General features: G+C 41.7%; 1 protein-coding gene across 1 annotated transcript; it reads right to left on the bottom strand.

Moving 5' to 3' along the window:
- Window positions 1-3,750: 3,750 nt before the first annotated feature.
- On the bottom strand, window positions 3,751-17,889 carry eogt (EGF domain-specific O-linked N-acetylglucosamine (GlcNAc) transferase). Its single transcript, XM_083971009.1, has 16 exons — window positions 17,836-17,889; window positions 16,302-16,564; window positions 15,860-15,957; window positions 15,518-15,626; window positions 15,174-15,268; window positions 14,960-15,064; window positions 12,368-12,474; window positions 12,051-12,154; window positions 11,207-11,299; window positions 10,770-10,841; window positions 10,018-10,104; window positions 5,917-5,985; window positions 5,519-5,580; window positions 5,229-5,348; window positions 4,744-4,846; window positions 3,751-4,004 (listed from the first exon to the last, which is right to left on the bottom strand). Exons 2-16 carry the CDS (start codon window positions 16,509-16,511, stop codon window positions 3,858-3,860), a joined length of 1,581 nt encoding a protein of 526 aa, XP_083827135.1. The 5' UTR covers window positions 16,512-16,564; window positions 17,836-17,889; the 3' UTR covers window positions 3,751-3,857.
- Between the last annotated feature and the right edge of the window lie 265 nt (window positions 17,890-18,154).

An 18,154-nucleotide genomic window follows, 5' to 3' on the forward strand; every position in this document is an offset into this window, starting at 1 on the left:
ATGGAGCAATCTCAGGGATCCTTGTCTGGCACTGTCCTCAACCCCTTATGAGCATTTTCGCTACCTGTGCGCACTGGGAAAGTGTTGTTCTATTTTCAACCGATTAATCTCGGCTTGAATCTATTACAAATCGATCTGTCTGGGTTTGAACTGAGAGCAGATTAGACACTGGCGCAGGTTTGCCAGGACTGTGCTACACGCAGCGCAGCCCTTTAGTTGCAGGATTCAGATAAAAAACATTAAACTGAAGTTAAGAAGAAAAAAAAGGAGGGGGGAAAAAAACTAGTTTCAGCACCTTAAGCATAGCCAGACGCGCTGAATATAAATTCAGCACGTTGGACAGCTCCAGACTGTCCTGTCAATGGGCTTTTCTGCGCGCTTGCTTTGCTGTCAAGCGGTTAATCCAGTTTGCAGACAAAATAGACAAAAGTAGTTTGACTGTGTAAAGTATAAGTGAGGAGGAAAAAAAAAACTCCCGAAAGTTGTTAAAACATAATATATCCTGTCTGCACCGAACCCGCGTGTGTCGCAATGGGGATCGGAGGCCTTTTATCTTAAAGTGAGGCAGCTAATGGATGCAACAGCCCGTAGCACTTATCTCATCTATCCTTCCTCGGAGGGGTCAGATAGTATCAGGGGAAACCGCATCATGTGACCCAAACACTTTGCTGGACTTTAGAGTGTGAGGTTGAACGGTGTGAAATTTAATTTACTCCTCCTCTATTTCCCCATTATCAGTTAGTTGTTGTTACAGAGCCAAACATTTTCTTAACATGTTTCACGGTATGTATCAGCTTCCTTCTCCTCCTTTTAAGCAGAGCTGACATGTTAAAAGCTGCAGAAGCGTCCTCATATATTGCTTACAGTGCTGTGGAAAAGGTATGGAGCATGGGGGTTAGTCCCCATGTAATCGCCCAGGGGAGATAATATCAGTTCATAACTTGAGGAATATGTCTTCCTCCTTAAATCGATAGTCCTGCATGAATCCATCTGAAAGCCACATCTTTCTTTTGCGGATGTGGTGGTGGTGGTGGTGTCTCAAACCTGGCTGAAAACGCAACTCGTTATAACTTATCACCGCCATGTAGAAACTTCCTCCTAATTCTGAAGTGTGAATCACGACGTTACACTCAGCTTCCGCCTCGGTGATTAAACCTCAGCCTTTTGCTCGCGATCAAGTAACCTGCCAATTTGTGCAGAGCGCAATAAGTCATTCAGGGGAAGTAAAAGCTACTCAACGTTTTCTAAAGGAAAACACATCATTACTTACGGAAGAAGGAGAGGAGGCCACCCGTGCGCAGGGCTGCTGTTGCTGCTGCTGCTGCTGCTGCTGGTGGAGGTGGTGCTGCTGGTGATGCTGTGGTGGTGGTGGAGGAGAAGCTGCTGGTGGTGGTGCTGCTGCTGTGAGCGGAGGAGCTCAGACCGAGGCCGCGGAGGCAGGAAGTGTCGAGCCTGTTTGTTAATGATAGGTGAGAGAAAGTGTATCTGCAACACCTCTAATTACGCGAGCGCACACACGCTGCGCCCAGTCGGTCAATGAAGCATAAAAAAGTTCTACTGTGCAATGTAACAATGACCACACACACACACACGCAGGGGAAAGTTTGACTTTCTTAACTGTATTTTCCTCACGCTTCACACCTCACATCGAAAGGGGGGGAGGGAGGGGTGGGGGGGCTGTGTTGTGTTGTCGGGTGCGTTTCTCACTTTTCTGACGTCTTCTCTTCCACTCTGATGCTCCATATTGGATAGCTACACCCAGCAGCCAGGCTTTGCGCTACAAAACAGGATTTGGTCATCGATTTGGAACCGCAATGAAGGTTAATGAGAACAGACATCTTGGTTCCTCTGCTTTTGATCCCCCACTCCTGCATAGAGATTCTTCATTTCTTTACGAGGTCACTGGCAGTAACCCGAGCAGGGCCATAAATAGTGTCCATGGCAGACAGGCCCGGTGCCTGTCAATAGTACTCCGAAAGTTCAGACACAACATCCGCAAAGAGCGGGGCAGGAGCGCGACTGCTGACATCAAACTTGTGATATTGGAGCAAACACACTCTAACAAACATTGTCTTCTTGTGACCCGGTGGATATATTGGAGCATAAATTATTCTCACACTATACACTGTTGGAACAAGTCTGTCAGGGACGATCACACGGCGCGAGGTGAATTATTTTGGCCTCATGTGTGGTGTTGTACTGCCCCCATGTGGCTACGCTGCGTCACTGGTGGCGCTTGCAGTTTTTGAGGCCATCCAGATTTATTATGGTGACAGTAAAAACTGAACCAGTGCCCTTTTGCGAAAAGCCCCTTTCCTCCTTAGACCTGAACTCGCTAAAATAATGAAACCCGCAGCAAAGAGCTGTCTGGCATCAGCAAGAACTGGCAAGACAGAGGCTTCAGTTTTTACCCTCCAAGGTCAGACTTCAAAAGATGATTGATTAAATTAAGACGAATTAAATCTCTAATGCCTAATATGGCCGGCACAGACAGGAAGACATGCTTCAGCATTTTTTTTTTAGAATTATTTATTTCAAAATATTACCACGGCTGTAGAATAATGAACTTGCCTACAGGACTAAAGCCCTCGCCGAAAAGGTCTGACTCAGTTCTACACGGTTTCATCGATAAATAAAACATCAAGCTCATGGAGAGGCCAAGAAACACAAAAGTGATCCTCTGATCTCTCAAAATACTCTTGTGCATTGCATAAGACTGCAAAGCAAATTGTGCTCATTCTCTTTCAGGCTAATTCAGTGTAAAATATAACAGTAACAGCATACAAAAGGTTTTAGGAAAGATAACAACTGGCAGCAGCACACTCATTATTTGACCATACTGATCATGCATTTCCTGCCAAGGAATTTCCAGAAAAAAAAACAAAAAAAAAAACACGAGTATCATAATTATATTCCAACCACATGATATTCAAACCGACAAAACACACGTTTAAATAATGATTGTGACGAATGTAAAAGTAAACCGTGTAAACTTCAAATAAAGACGCAACAGATTTAAAAAGCCTGATGGAGAGTTTTGGTATTCAGTTGACAAAAATGTTGTGTTTTTAAAAACAATGGAGTGTTGAAACCTACTGACAACTATGTTTCACGATACTTATATACTTGCACATTCACTTAACACAAATACTGATACGGAAGAAGCCTCTTGGCAGTAGGAGTGTCTCACTTTCCTTCTGTCTCTTGTTTTAGGGTTTTTACTGTTGGTGAGCATGACTAAAGAACCACATGATCTCAATATGTCAAACTAATCTGCAAAATGTTCACAACTACAGCGTGTGCACAAATTCCTGCATGTGGACACTGCACGTCACATTAGAGTGGTGTACACTGGATGTGCTCAGAAACTCTGGTGTGATTGTCAACAGCTCTAAAGAGGCTCACATCAAGTTGACACTGATCAAATGTGACACCATGTCGCATGTGAAGAGACGCTGTAACAGCTGCTCATTAGCTAACTTTGTCGGCGGGGAATGAAGCAGACGTAGTGGAGGTAATGAAGAAACATAGAACACGTCTTATCGCACTCCAGATGCTTCGACTGGAAACGCCTCGTCCTTTAACTGATTTGACACTAATGGAGCTGATGGAAGCTGTTCAAACCCGAGGTGACCACCATACTGCCTTCACTTATCAAGACTTATCAAAGCAGTGGACAGGAGGTGACAATTACTCTGTCAGACCAATGGTGAATGAGGTAACTTAAAAAAAAAAAAAAAACATGTCACCAAAAAGATACACTGCCACCACTGTCTATTGATCATACCGCGAGGCTGGATCGTGTTAAGAGTTCTTCAGCAGCCAGATGTTGGTATCCCACTCTCCGCTCACAGAGACTAGAGTTCATCACGAAGGGCTCGGTGCTGCCATTTGCGATGCTGCGTGACGTAATCGGCAGCCTCCAGCACAAGCCCCATAAACTCCACCACATCAAAAGAGTAGTTGGTAAACTTCGGATGGTCCCCGAGGGTGGGATGGTGACCCTGCCAGAGGTGTTAGAGCAGAGCGAACACTGTAAATGGACATATAAAAGCTTTGGGAAACAACACTACAGGACAGCATAGAAATGTCAGGTGACAGACAATAGTTGTGTTTCCATTATCCCTAGAAATGCGAAAAACCATAATATCGCAATAAAAAAAACAGGTAATGGAAACACCTACATTTCGAAAAACCTCTCAAATATCGCTTAAACATTTTTACGCACTCTCTCTCTCGTGATTTTATGAGAAGTATGGGATGTCGCTGTTAAAAGTCTGTTCTTCATTCACAAGAAGATTACACACTTTGTACCGTTTCCACCCAACCGGGTTATTTTAATAAAACTTAGGCGTGTGAGGTACAATCATTCAGCTCAGTCTGATAACTCAGGCAGTGTCACACAATAACTATAATATGTCCGTGTGAATAACCAAACAATAGTTCCTTTATGTTACAGTCGCGAGAATTACGGCTCATTCGCAAAACACCTGTCAATGGGAACACCTGCAAATAGCAATTTTTGAAAATTTTTGAAATACCGCTTTCATTTTGTGAAACTCTGTCATAGAAACCCAGCTATTGTAAGGGAGGAATGAAGCGCATTTGTTCTGCTGAGAGTATAACGTCTTAACCAGAGTGTATTGTGTGTGTGCATACTATATGTGAGATGGGTGTGATGAATCAAGGAAGCTCACGCTGAGGTGCTGGGGAGCTGACGGTTCGGACGGGAGTTTCCCCTACCTTGTCCTGTGGGAGCACTTTGTCCATTTTCTGCCAAGTCACGTATCGGATGCCCCGCAGCCGCGCCAAATCTCGATAGCAGCTCTCATCCTGACAATTATATCTGGGAGGGACAGATGCAGACACTTTTATCTCTTGCTCTCCTTGGTCTGCCTTACTTTCACTCTTTCTTGCTCCAAGTTTCTCTCCCTGTATGCCCACTATGGTTCTCGCTGTGTCACTCACCAACATGCACACAATGTTGCCCCCCCCCCCAACCCACAGACACAGACACACACAAACCCCAGTCAGCTGCTCTACCCAGGGCAGCCAGGTATGATGAATGCCTGGTTAATTAGGCACTATTTCACAGTCATACAGCATAGTGGCTGAAGGGACTTTGGGGGCAGTACACTCTGCCAAACCCATCGCTCTCCCTGCTCACCTGTCTTTCTTGTCTTTCACTCACTCACACACACACACACACACACAAAAGTGTCACTCACAGCTCAAAGATGACAGCCCAGTCAGGGAGGAAGAGGAGGTGTGTGAGACCTGCCCCGTGCATGCCTATAAAGATGTCAGAGTTGTGGGTGATCCTCAACTGCTCCAGGAAGGGAACATCCCTGAAAGACAGACATCAATCATCTTCATTGTGTGAACAACACTGTGTCATATTACACAACTTTAAAAGTTAAACACTTTCTTCGTCACTATACAGGACTGTTACATCTCCAGTGCTAAAGCAGCGCTACAATAGCCTCTGTGGTAATGTGGCGAGCGCTCTATAACTCACTTGTATTTGTAGTCCACCACATTGACCTCCAGTAAAGGCACAGTCTTGAGGGCATTTACCAGCTGTAACAACAACAGAGGGACGTGTTGTCTGATCAATGAGAGAGGAGACAAATATGGGCAGTGACCATATAAATCACAAGCCTTTTTTACTTGTACTGTTTATAGCAAATAAGATTTTAAATAGGCACTTAACAGAGGCGGACAGTAAATCAATGGTAGAAAGGAGGGGTTGGGGGAGTTGTATAAAGTGAAGTAAGAGAAAGAGACAAAAAGGGGGGAAAGAGAAAAAAAGAAGAAAGGAAAAAGGGTACAGCTTGTAGAACAGGAGAAAAACAAGTGCATAAAGGGAGGGAAGAAACAGAAAGAGGGAAAGAGGGAAGTCGGTGGTGGACCCACCTCCACTTGGTTTAATATCCTTCTGTATTCTGTGCTGCGTGCCAGCAGGGTGACACGAACACGCCCCTCCTGAAAACAGCAATGCACCCAATAATCAATCAGCCAAGGACAGAAAAGACAGGCGTCTGGGAAAACATGATGTTCATTCAGAATAATTCAAAGGGTTCTTCTTAAAATACAGCAAAGAGGACCAGGTGAAAATTAGCTGAAATCACATTAAAAAGTGGAATAAAAGTGTTTTTTTCTTTTTCTGATATGCTCCTCTCAGTTTATACAGACAGTGAAGCGATGCTTTCTTTTTCTGTATTCTTCTACTGCCACCTTGTGTTCAAAAGAGTGTTTAGGTGTCCACCATTGCAACATTGAGCATGGAGCATAACTGGACTATCATAATGACAATTAAAGAAATGTACAACCTGTGAAATCTCCTGTACAAAACGAATCAACCTCAACTACAGCACCTGACTACAAGCAGGGAGCATACAGTATATGTATTCAGAACATATCTAATTTCTCCTCTTCTACTTAAAAGTGATTTTTTTTTTAAGTATTGAAAAGGATGATATTCTGAGCAAGACCAGACCAGAGCAAATTATGGCAAGGGGGAGATAGGAGGAGAGGGGCAGTAGAGGCGGATGAATAGAACACAATAGACGGGAGTAGCTGTGTGAGTCTCTGGCTGTGCCATTAATCTAGGGATGAAAGGAGGAGCTGGGGAGAGGGTCAGGGCCGAGAAGACCTCTCATTCAGTAGCTGGTCTGCTATCACCAACAGCTCCACGTCTCGCTGAAAAGCCTCTTAGCATATTTCCAGTGAAGGCCATGAATACACAATGAGCTGCTCCACGGGATGGAGGGAAGTTATTGGGCTTTGCTGGTCATAAAGATACAGTCAAGTACTTCAAACCTGGGATCATAAAACTCCTGAGGACTGTTGGAGAGTTATAGATGTGAAAGATCAGTACGGAGCTGAGTGTATGGCTGCAAGAGTCTTAGTATGCATGCATGTTGACGCCTTATGCATGTACTCTTTCAGAAACGAGAAGGCTCATTCCCTGAGTTTAACGCAGTGAGGAGACCACCTACAGTGAAGTGTGGTTGTAGTGAGAGTAGCGGCTCTCCATCGAGTACGGCTGCTTTCAGTGTGAAATTTACTGTAACAACTCGTCTTTGCTGAAAACGGCAAGGGAAGTCTGATCAGTAAAAGACATGAAGAAGTTTCTAAACTCCACATCCAAAATACAGGTTTGGAGAAACTATAGTTCTTGTTTTCTGCACACCATGAGATGACACAGAGGCTACAATACCCTGATATGTTATTAGTGTATTACACTACACATTGTGAATTGATATTCACTGTATACTTGTTGGTGAGCAGCACACATTCCTAAAATGTTACTATGCTGTAAAAAAAAATCTGAATTTGTTAAGATGGCGACAGTTAGCACTTGATTGAAGGCTCAAAAGAAAGGTTGAGTCGGTCACTGCAGCGTAGTTTCATTATGGTGCCTCGGCATAGATTTATGTTGGTTGCCACAGTTCTATATCCTAAATGTCCTAACCTCTCAATCAGTGGTTACAGTATTCAGTAACCAGAATGTCAGAAAACAATAAATAGTAATTGTCCCCTATCAGGAACTGAACTGAGGCCACAGTCATGAAAACCTCTAACGGTAACCACAAGAGCACCAGGAGCCTGTGCACCCACTTACGATGCACTGAATGAAGGCAGATACGCTGTAGCAGTAACTTAATCTCAGGCTTTTATACATGGCCTGTACAGATCAGTAAATGAAAAAGAAGGTAAAAGAACCTTTCCCTGACCAGGAATCAATCCCGGGCTGTGGCAGTGAGAGCACCAAATCCTAGCCAAAAAATAAATAAATCTTTTTTTTTTTTTTTTTAAAGGTTACAAAACAAACCTCCAATAGCAACCAACTGGACAGATGTTGCAATGCATCATCAAAATATGATGATAATGACTACTTTCTCCTGAGCAGGAATCAAATCCAGACCATGGTGGTGACAACAGCAAATCGTTATTAATACTTTCACTAAACTGTTGATAGTTACTGTTACTAACGGTCAGAACAGATGATGACAAGAGTAGCAAGATATTAGTGCAGTAAGTCTTCAATGAGGGTACACTTTGTTTACATTGTGGCATCAGCCTCCAACTAACATGGGTTTATTAGTCTGTGCTATTAGTTACGTAAAGATCTGTTCCCTGACCGGGAATCGAACCCGGGCCGCGGCGGTGAGAGCGCCGAATCCTAACCACTAGACCACCAGGGACTTGATGGCTATGTGCCTTATGTGGTAAGACTAGAACTGTTTTTTGGATGACCGCATATAAGTGCACTCATACATGTTGATAGGTTAAAGTGAAATAAGAAAAAGGACACACATTTGTGGTACTGCTGACAATTTTCTAATGCAAACAACTAACTCAGCAGAGATACAAGCATTATTATGTGCTAACACGAATGATTACAAAACAGGTTTAGTGCCAGTGGCTCAGCTCACAGAGAAAATACCACTTCCAGTTCCAGTCTAAACAAGAGCAGCCCAAGTTAAAATCTGAATGTGACTCATGTTTTTTTGCTGCATGTCATCTCTGCTCTGTCCCCTGATTTTCTGTCTCTCTCATAATAGAAAAAAAAATAATTACAAAACGAATCTTCAATGGCGACTAAATGGACAGATGTTTTAACACCTGACTGTAGCGAATACTAATCAATGATTTCACTAAGTTCACAATTTCTATGTTAATACTATTCAGAACAGAAGTTCACAAGACCAGTGAAGTGATATTTTATGAGTACAGTATCTTTTGGATGACGGCACACTTTCATTATACTGTGGCATCTACCTTCAGCTTAGAAGTTTATCTATGGTCTGTATTATTTGGTACTTAAAGAGCTATTCCCTGACCGGGAATCGAACCCGGGCCGCGGCCGAATCCTAGCCACTAGACCACCAGGGACACATTGGAGATCCAATTACCAGAAAACACAAACACCTGTGTTACAGCTGACCATTTTCCAATGCAGTGATTTGAGCTTGCAAAGTACTAAGCATTTATTTTGCCCTAACACAAAAACCATTACAAAACAAACATCCAATAATAAGTAACTGGACAAATGTTGTTAACAAATAATCAAAGTATGGATATAATGCCTATTTTCTCCTGACCAGGAACTGAACTTGGATTCAGTTTGTTCTTTGTTCCAATGGTTAAGATTGGTCAGCACAGAGTTTTCCCAAGGCTAGTGATATTTTATTTACATGTAGTTTGTTTTGAATGAAGACATTGTGGCATCTAACAAGCCCTTATAAAGCCTATATTATTAGTAAATAAAGATTAGTTCCCTGACCGGGAATCGAACCCGGGCCGCGGCGGTGAGAGCGCCGAATCCTAACCACTAGACCACCAGGGACCTGCTGATCATCTCCTGTGTGTGGTGAGGGTGGATCTGTTCTTGGATGTACTTCTGTAAGTGATCTTATACGTGTTAATAGGTTTAAGTTAACTGCTAAAAAACTTCTATGTTACTGCTGAACATTTGCACTTCCAACAACAACTTACTTATTCTAACACATTATCAAAGTATGGATATAACACCTATTTCCTCCTGAGCAGGAACTGAACATTGGTTTCACCAAGTTCTTCTAAGTTCTTCCAATTGGTATTACTGGTGAGAACAAATGTCTTCACAAGGCTAGTGACATTTTATTTAAGTGCAGTGTACTCCAAATTAAGACCCCCTTATAAAGATGTTGTGGCATCAAACAAGTACTTATTTATAGACATATTATTCAGTAGATAAAGATCTGTTCCCTGGCCGGGAATCGAACCCGGGCCGCGGCGGTGAGAGCGCCGAATCCTAACCACTAGACCACCAGTGACTCTCTGCTCATTACTGGAGTAGGAAGAGTGGATCAATTCCTGGATGAAATTCTATAAGCGATCTTTTACTTGTTGACAGATTTGTGTGAATTACATGTGTTAATGCTGACCACTTTCCAATGCAGTGATTTGAACTTGAGATGAACTCAATCTATGTGAATATAAGCATTCATTAAAAAACATTCCGCATACCTTTGGCCCATCTTGTGCAATGTTCAGCCGGTGGAGGACATGCTGGGAAAATGCCCTAAACATCCCTTCACTGTAGCAGTCTGAAATCTGTCATCAGCATAGAACAAAGGATTCATTCCAAATATGCATTTTTTTCTAAGTTTTATAAAAAAAAATGTACTCTGTCTTAAAATAAAATGAAGGTAAATTGAATGAAGCACACGCTTGTATGCTACTACATGGACTGGGAATCTCACAATTGTAAACATATTTTCTAATCTCTCAGGAATGAATATCATATAAGCCTATGTATTGCTCAAGTCTGAGATTTTCTCACATACACTGCTGCACTGCAGCTCTAAATGTGAGCACATGAATATAAACATGACATGTGCTGCAGGGGCAATCAAAAGCATCAGCTTGAGGCTGACCTATCAATATTTCACACCTCAAGGCAGCAACCACAGGACAACACATATTTACATGGCATCATCCTTATAGTAATCTCCTTGGAATTATCATTTAAATAACATAAGCACTTGCTGAGCTTTTGAATACATCACATAAATATTTGATATCAACTGCAAGTTTATGACTAAACAATCACTGTGTGCGAATCTATCATAAAAATGTGAGATAAAATGAAGATACAAACATTTGGAAGTATGGGAACTGCAATTTGTTCAAAGCAGAAAAACATATGCATGTAAAGTACATCCTGTTAGCAGCTACACACAAACGCACACAAGACACATACATGAGGGATAACTTACAAGAGGTGTGTTGTAGAAGAGGCCATATCTCATTCTTGGAAGAAGGGAGAAGAAGGCATCTTTGAAACACACCTAGGAGCAAGTGTGAACAGAATGAAGGAAGAATATAGCACGGCACAATAATATGTATGTATGTTATGGTGTAACATACATGTGATGGAAACTGATAGAAAATGCGCTAATTTACAGTCTCTCGTTCATACTAACTTCACTTTGATATAGTTATATTTCAGACCATGAGACCATTGTTGCTGCCATTTCCTGTGTGCCACATGAATACAAACAGCCCAGTGCCTGAGAGCCACAACACAGTCTAAAGACCTTTAATTACCTCAATGGACTACCATTAAAAACAACTAATTTGGTTGATATTTCTGAACATACTTCAGAAAATGATGGGTTCAACTCGGCATACAAGAACTTCCTCTTTTACTTACTCTTTTTGAGTCATAGGTCTTCAGGTGGATGATGTCATACTCTGAGAAGGCCTTCCATGTTTCACTGAACAGATCGCCATAACCATAAAAACTCTGGGGGAAAAAAAAAAAGAAAGAACAAATGTTGATTATGTGAATGTTACAACTTGGATGAAAAAAACAAACCCATAAAAATAAAATGAACTCCAGCCTGTAGCGGTGCTGCAGGTTGTTATTTCTTTTAGAGGCTGCGGTTTTATACAAAATCTGTTAGCGCACGATTATCCGACTGTTTGACCCTGTTTGGTTTGCAGTGTGTAGTTTGTGATGAAAGGTCACAGCTTTCCTTCCCCCTGTCAGGTTTGTTTCCCTCCCTCTTCTTTTTTCTCCCTTTCCTTTTTCCTCTTTACCTTTATGCGCAGATTGGGAACAATGGGCCGGATAAAGCTGCCAGTAAATCATTCCGTTTTTCAACTGGTGTTTCCCATTGATGTCTTCATGAGGCAGTCATACAAACTAACAAAATCTTGTGTTGTGGTCCAAGAACAGATTTGACACACCTTTAATCTGGGCCCAGCCTAAGGATTTTTGCTGCATAAATGCAACAAATTATTTCTTATGTAGATATAAGAGTCAGTCTGCAATTCACTGGAGGCAAAAAACCTGATTAATGTTTGAATTTGGTAGGTAAATAAAAGTGTAACATCAATATCTCAAACATTCATCTTCTTTTACTGCAGTCTGAGAGGGCAACATAAAATGCAACAAACAAGTATGCCATTCACGAACTGCTGTAATTTCCAATGGTAATAAAAGACATGTTTTCTTCAATCTGAACAGCTATGATCAGCTAATAACAACCCACCGTGTCCCACATGACAATGTTGATATCAGTGCTTAAGGAGTTGTTGATGTGCTGGGAGATGTAGAGGTTGACAAAGTCACAGAAATGGTGGTACATGTTGACCCCTGTGAGAAAAACACAGTAATTATTTTGTCATTTTCACAAATGAAAACAGAAATGTGTGGTAATGAGTGTGTTTTGGGTATAAAAGCCTTCCTTGAGTGTTTAGCCTCAAACAAGTTAACTGTGCTCTGGTGCATTATTTTCTTTTAAAGTGTAATGGCAGTTAAGATTTTAACTACTTGTTCTTCACGTTCACATAAATCTTTGTTACTTACCAGCATCCAGTTTCATAAAAACAGTGGGTTTTTCAATAGTGATATCACATTGTCCATCCTCTATGGGACGGAAGTCCAGCTCTGTGTATGTCTGCAGTTCAGCATACCTACAAAAACAGCACCTATGATCAATATTTTAGGGCAAATATAAATGTTAACATTGTCATTAACATGGTGCTGGTGTCACAGAAACATTACAACCCAAAACAGTGATTTGACTTAAAAGCGCTTTGGGCTGGGTGAATGGACATTGTCCTTTATGTTCAATGCAATACACAGGTCACAGACAGGATTGTTAGTATCATTTAGAGTGGTGAGATAAATCCAGAAGATTGAGAAGGGTTGAGCAACAGTTTTTTGGACAATTATCAATTATTACAAATGTAATAACTTAATAACTATCACGATAAACATAATGTAATTGGTAATTAATAATTAAAAGTAAAAGGAGTGTCTTTGACAATGTGAGAATGAGAGCGACAAACAGACTATTACATGTATGTATGCATTGTATATAAGATTTGTATTATGGGTACCATTTTCAACATACTGTCACATTTGCTCATTTAGTACAAGACCAATGCAATAACTGCAGCGATGTACAAATGATGGGAAAAGGAACGAGCCAGCCAGGAGTCGAACCTAGAATCTTCTGATCCGTAGTCAGACGCGTTATCCATTGCGCCACTGGCCCACTGGTGCAACATGTCATTTTAACAAAAGACGAGCACACCCACTCCAACCCCAACCCCACCCCCACATTCCTGACCGGTCTTGCCCCCCGCCCCTCCCCTTTGGGTATTGCTTGAGAAGAAGCTGTGCTTTCCACTGCACCCAGGCATGCAATCAGTGAGGAGAGACTTCAGTAGCTCTGTCAAATATTTCAAGGCAGATCACTGCTCCAGTTCCTTGATTTTTGTTTTTTTAATGGGAATTGATGTCAATTCCTTTAACTAATTCAGGCTAGATGCAGAGGGATACAACCCCTGCTAACAGCGTCTTGTTCTTATGCAGCATGTTTCTGTGTTTGTAACAGTCAGTCCGACTCAAAGTAAACTTATTACATGCTCTAAATTTTGCAGGTCACTAATGGCTACATTAAAAAATACAGATGTCTGTTCTGGAAACAGAGGGGTCAGAGTAGTTTATCATTGTGGAAAACAATATCAGGACTACACAGGATGCCTGCACTGTCTTTAAACTGCTGAGATCATTTCTTTTTATGCATCTATGTGCAGACACGTCAGCACTTGCCATTCTCAGTTCAGTTCACAAAACCAAAGACGTGTATGATCATTCAGTCCAGACCATTAAAAAGTCATTTGCAAACCAACCTACACGGACACAGACTGGGAGCATGTGGCCTCGTGTATCATATGATGTCAAGTCTGTCACATTGTGGTCCTGACAGGAAACACAGGTCCCTGGTGGTCTAGTGGTTAGGATTCGGCGCTCTCACCGCCGCGGCCCGGGTTCGATTCCCGGTCAGGGAACAGATCTTTATGTACTGAATGATATAGGCTATAAATTAGTACTTGTTAGATGACACAATGTCTTGAAAGTGGGCCTTCAGTCAAAATGTAGAGCACATAAATAAAATGTCATGTGTTATTTACATAGTGAATAACAGAGGCCATGAACTAAAGCTCATAACCTGCAATTAGATGAAATAGCATGCTGAAAGTGAGTGTGTCGTGCAAAAAAACGACTTCACTCAAACATAATGCCACTAGTGTCAACTAAACATCTATCCTGGCCACATTCAAGTCAGAAGTCAGCTCTCCCTGCCATGCCTGGGGTTTGATTTGATTCCCATTCAGGGGAGAAAGTTTTGTGTTTCATTTGTTTATGTTTTCACTAAATGCATGTCATTTTTACAAACACTCACTTGTACATGCATACAAACATTACACTGTTGAAATAAACATCACTTCTTCAAGTAAGGAATCGGTACTAATCTCATGAGATCACCAACACAATCCTCCAATCAACCAGTTCCTACTGTGAATTATCATTATCTCCACACTTCAAACTTGTGTTATAATATCCATCCAATTAGTTCTCAGTTGGAAGTCTGTAACTATTTTCTTGTTCTGTGTTCTGCTCTGACCACAGAGCAGGTTTTACAGAGTCCCTGGTGGTCTAGTGGTTAGGATTCGGCGCTCTCACCGCCGCGGCCCGGGTTCGATTCCCGGTCAGGGAACAGATCTTTATGTACTGAATGATATAGGCTATAAATAAAAGACTGGAACATGTATGTACCAAAACACTAGATTCAAACAAAATGTCATTAACCTTAAGAAGACATCCATCATAACTAAATTTACAATGCAAAAAAGTAAGGATTCAGTGAGAATGCAGGTTAGTGTTTTGTACTGTATGTCAAGGAATATTTATTTACTCACTGAATAATAGATTAATAAAGACCATAACAACACATAACACAAAAACTGTTTGGAAATTGTCATCATGGACCCCCTGGTGGTCTAGTCAAGACTCCCTTTGGCCTATTTTAGAAACTATAAACTCATGTTTACCCAAGTTCATACCAAGATCTTTGGTTATGCTCACTGAGTGTGTGTTCCTACTCACCATGACTGCAGGGGGCTCTTGTGCTCTCCCTCGGCAGCAAGCGCTCGTGTGTTCAGTCTACAATGACCGCCAATCTCCCCCTTCTGAATGAAGTCCTCCATGTATCTGCAGGATGAAAATAGATGGTTTCCAGCTGTATTTTTTATCAGTCATTTCCGTCAATATCAGTGTCACACTTCCTTGTTAAGAACATTTCAGTAGGACTTTCACTGACCTCTCATGACTTCTGCGTGGTGTCCGCAAGTCAAGATAGAGGTTAGTTGCCTTACAGAATCTAGTGTGGCTGCTGCATTTTAATGACGAGTCCCCCTGAAAAATATATCAACAAAAAAAAAAGAAATGGTCAGTATTCAAGTAATATTATTAAACTCTGTATTTTGGAGTTAGTATGAGAGCTCCCTGGATTATTAGCTCTCTAGACTACTGCTTTTTAACTGAATATTATATCCACAGAAAATCTGGACTATTGTCTGCATAACATTGTGTCTCTTTCTACCTGTTGTTACTTCCTGTTGACTCAATAGGACCCGTGGGAACTAAGGAAATGAGCAGACTTACAGGCTTGCTGGCCTTGCACAGTGTTTTGAGCTCAGAGAGGCGCTCCTTGACATAGCCAAAATCAGCCTGCTTCCAGAAAAGCTCCTGGGCTGCCTCCAGTGAACGCGTCCTAACAGATCAGAGATTTACTGCAGGCAATTCAGCAAAGCCAAAATGAAAATGGCTCATCAATGATGCATGCTGTGAATGAACACACATTAACTTTGCAAAAGACAATGGAGATAGTGGTTTGGTAAATTCAATACATATAAGGGAGTTGTATTATATGCAACACTTTAGATTACTTTTTTTTTTATACATTGTAACAAAGTGAGAACATGAAGTGCGTCAGAGGAGCAGTACCATCCTGAGTCAGCTTTGGTACACACTGGATAGCTAAAGCGTTTCCCTGGATCACAGTTCTTCTCGTAACCCCAACAGGCAGACAAATCCAGAGCATCCTGTTGTAAAAACAAGTGTGAAAATGTGTGTGTGTGTGTGTGTGTGTGTGTGTGTGTGTGTGTGTGTGTGTGTGTGTGTGTGTGTGTGTGTGTGTGTGTGTGTGTGTGTGTGTGTGTGTGTGTGTGTGAAAGAGAGAGAGGGAGAAAAAGAGAACAAGCAACAAAAGAAGGTTCATACAGTGGCGTGACACATTCATAATCTCAATCTAACATTAAAGTAAATTAGCAAAGGGCTTTTTGTAGCTTTCCCTTTAAAGCACAGCAAAATGCAAAAGAACTAACTAAGATGTATTATTCTACACTGAAAAAAAAAAAAAGTGAAAAGTTGCCAGTGCATATCTTACTTTAAAAGGGCAGAGTGGGTCCAGACGACATTTCTTGATGACCCTCTTGTTGTTGTAGAGGAAGTAGGGTATGTGCTCAGGAGGCAGGGAGATCCTGCTGTAGTTGAGGAGCGGTGCCGGTGGTTTGTGGTTGGTGTTCGCAGCCGTCTCAGCGGTGGTGGTGACCACAGTGGAAGAAAAAACTATGCCCAGCGCTACCAAGAGCAGCATAGTCAGAATTACGCAGACATGTGAGATACGTAGCTGCCTCTCTTCACAGCCCTCTGTCAGAAAGTGGGGAGAGAGAGAGAGACACAGACTCAGACTTGCACTCTGTAATCGGTAATCTTTGTTGAAAGCCTAAAACCCCAGTAAACAAGCATGTGGGCACAAGCAAGTGTGTGGGAAACAGAGCTCCAGGCGGATCTGAGCTCCACATAAGGAGAGGTCCTGCTGCAGGAAGTATTACTGACCTTTTTTCCGACTGTTGTCTAAGAGCAATCATAACTGAGACTGGAGGGGCACATGAAGTCTCGGCTGGCAATGACAAGGCCAACACACTCGCTCCAGGTGGACAAACTCATTATTCACACACATAACTGTTATTTTTCCATGATACAAGCTATTGAGTCAAAGTTAAAGCCGCCTCAAGCATGAATGTGCTGACCCAGCCTATAATCAAAGACCTTTTTCACTCCTTAAAATCAGTGATGATGAACAGTGTGAGCTTTGTGTGAATTTGAATTTGAAAATTAGTAATCAGTCTATGTGCCATATTTTGGTAACAATAGCCTAAGTGGTAAAGGTAAGTGCATGACCAGCCACTCATCACAGCATCATTAAATAATATAAAGGAAGTTAGATAACAGGGAAATAAGTCGGCACTACTGTGTTACAGTGAAATCTCATGAAACTTCCCAGGAGGAAAGTTGTGTAAAAAACCGTATACTGACATTTATTTGAACAGGTTTAATTTAAGTTTTAATATAAAGCGCATAATTATCCCCCCCCCCCACCCCCTTTTTTTTTTTTTACAACCTCTAGAAAACCTCTCTCATCTCATCTCCATGTCTTTTGTCGCGACCCAGATCACAGAAAAGGAGCTAACTTCATGTTAGCCAGCTGTTTAGCTTCACTGTTAAGACTATCAAACTTTAAACTAGCTTCACGTAGTTGTTTCAGGTAACATTAACTGAAGTTATCGTTTCAATCGACCATGAGAAACTCAGTGACTAACGTTACACAGGCTTGTCAAACAAACATTAAGCCTGTGGACATGTGGAGGAGGTAATGACGCATTACTTACCATTTTCTTAGCGGTATAAGGTCAATTAAAAACACATTATTTGGAGGATGTGTGAAATATTTAGGGGTTAGCTAACACGTAAGTTAGCGTTAGTTCTTAACAAAGCCCAGTTCCCTTAACAGTGACTAATGACCTTCCGATGTGGAGCAAAATAATTGTACGTGCAACAATAAACAACATTTTCGCGGCTACAACAATTTGCATTTAACACAAGACTGGTGAGAGTTTGTGTGAGAGACCTCCGGTTACCTGTACGTGCAGCCTGCTGCTCTCCTGACTGAAGAAGCGTTGATGTTGCCGGTGGTCGCCATAACACCGGAAATCTTGTGCCGGCATGACGTGTGCAGCAACGGCCGCAGGGTGGCGCTGTAGACCGATACTGCAGCTTCAAGTACTGTGTGAAATAAAGGTTGACATCAAAATAACATTCAGCACCTAGGCTGGAGTCGGGTGTTGGAGAAAAGAAAAAAAACATTTTTAAAGGCAAAATCCTCCTCATCAAATGTTGCACATTTGTTTCTTACAGTCTGTGTTTCCTAAACAGTATAAACTTTTAATAACATTCAAT

The sequence above is a fragment of the Trachurus trachurus genome (assembly GCF_905171665.1).
Source record: "Trachurus trachurus genome assembly, chromosome: 5".
NCBI lineage: Eukaryota > Metazoa > Chordata > Actinopteri > Carangiformes > Carangidae > Trachurus > Trachurus trachurus.

What these genes read in the sequence shown, in the direction of transcription:
- eogt (XM_083971009.1), bottom strand. Translation starts at nt 16,511, where the DNA reads ATGCTGCTCTTGGTAGCGCTGGGCATAGTTTTTTCTTCCACTGTGGTC. An exon ending in ACCAAAGCTGACTCAGGATG is followed by an intron (nt 15,627 to 15,859) that starts GTACTGCTCCTC and finishes CTGATCTGTTAG; the next exon opens with GACGCGTTCACTGGAGGCAG. An exon ending in GTGGTGGACTACAAATACAA is followed by an intron (nt 5,349 to 5,518) that starts GTGAGTTATAGA and finishes TCTGTCTTTCAG; the next exon opens with GGATGTTCCCTTCCTGGAGC.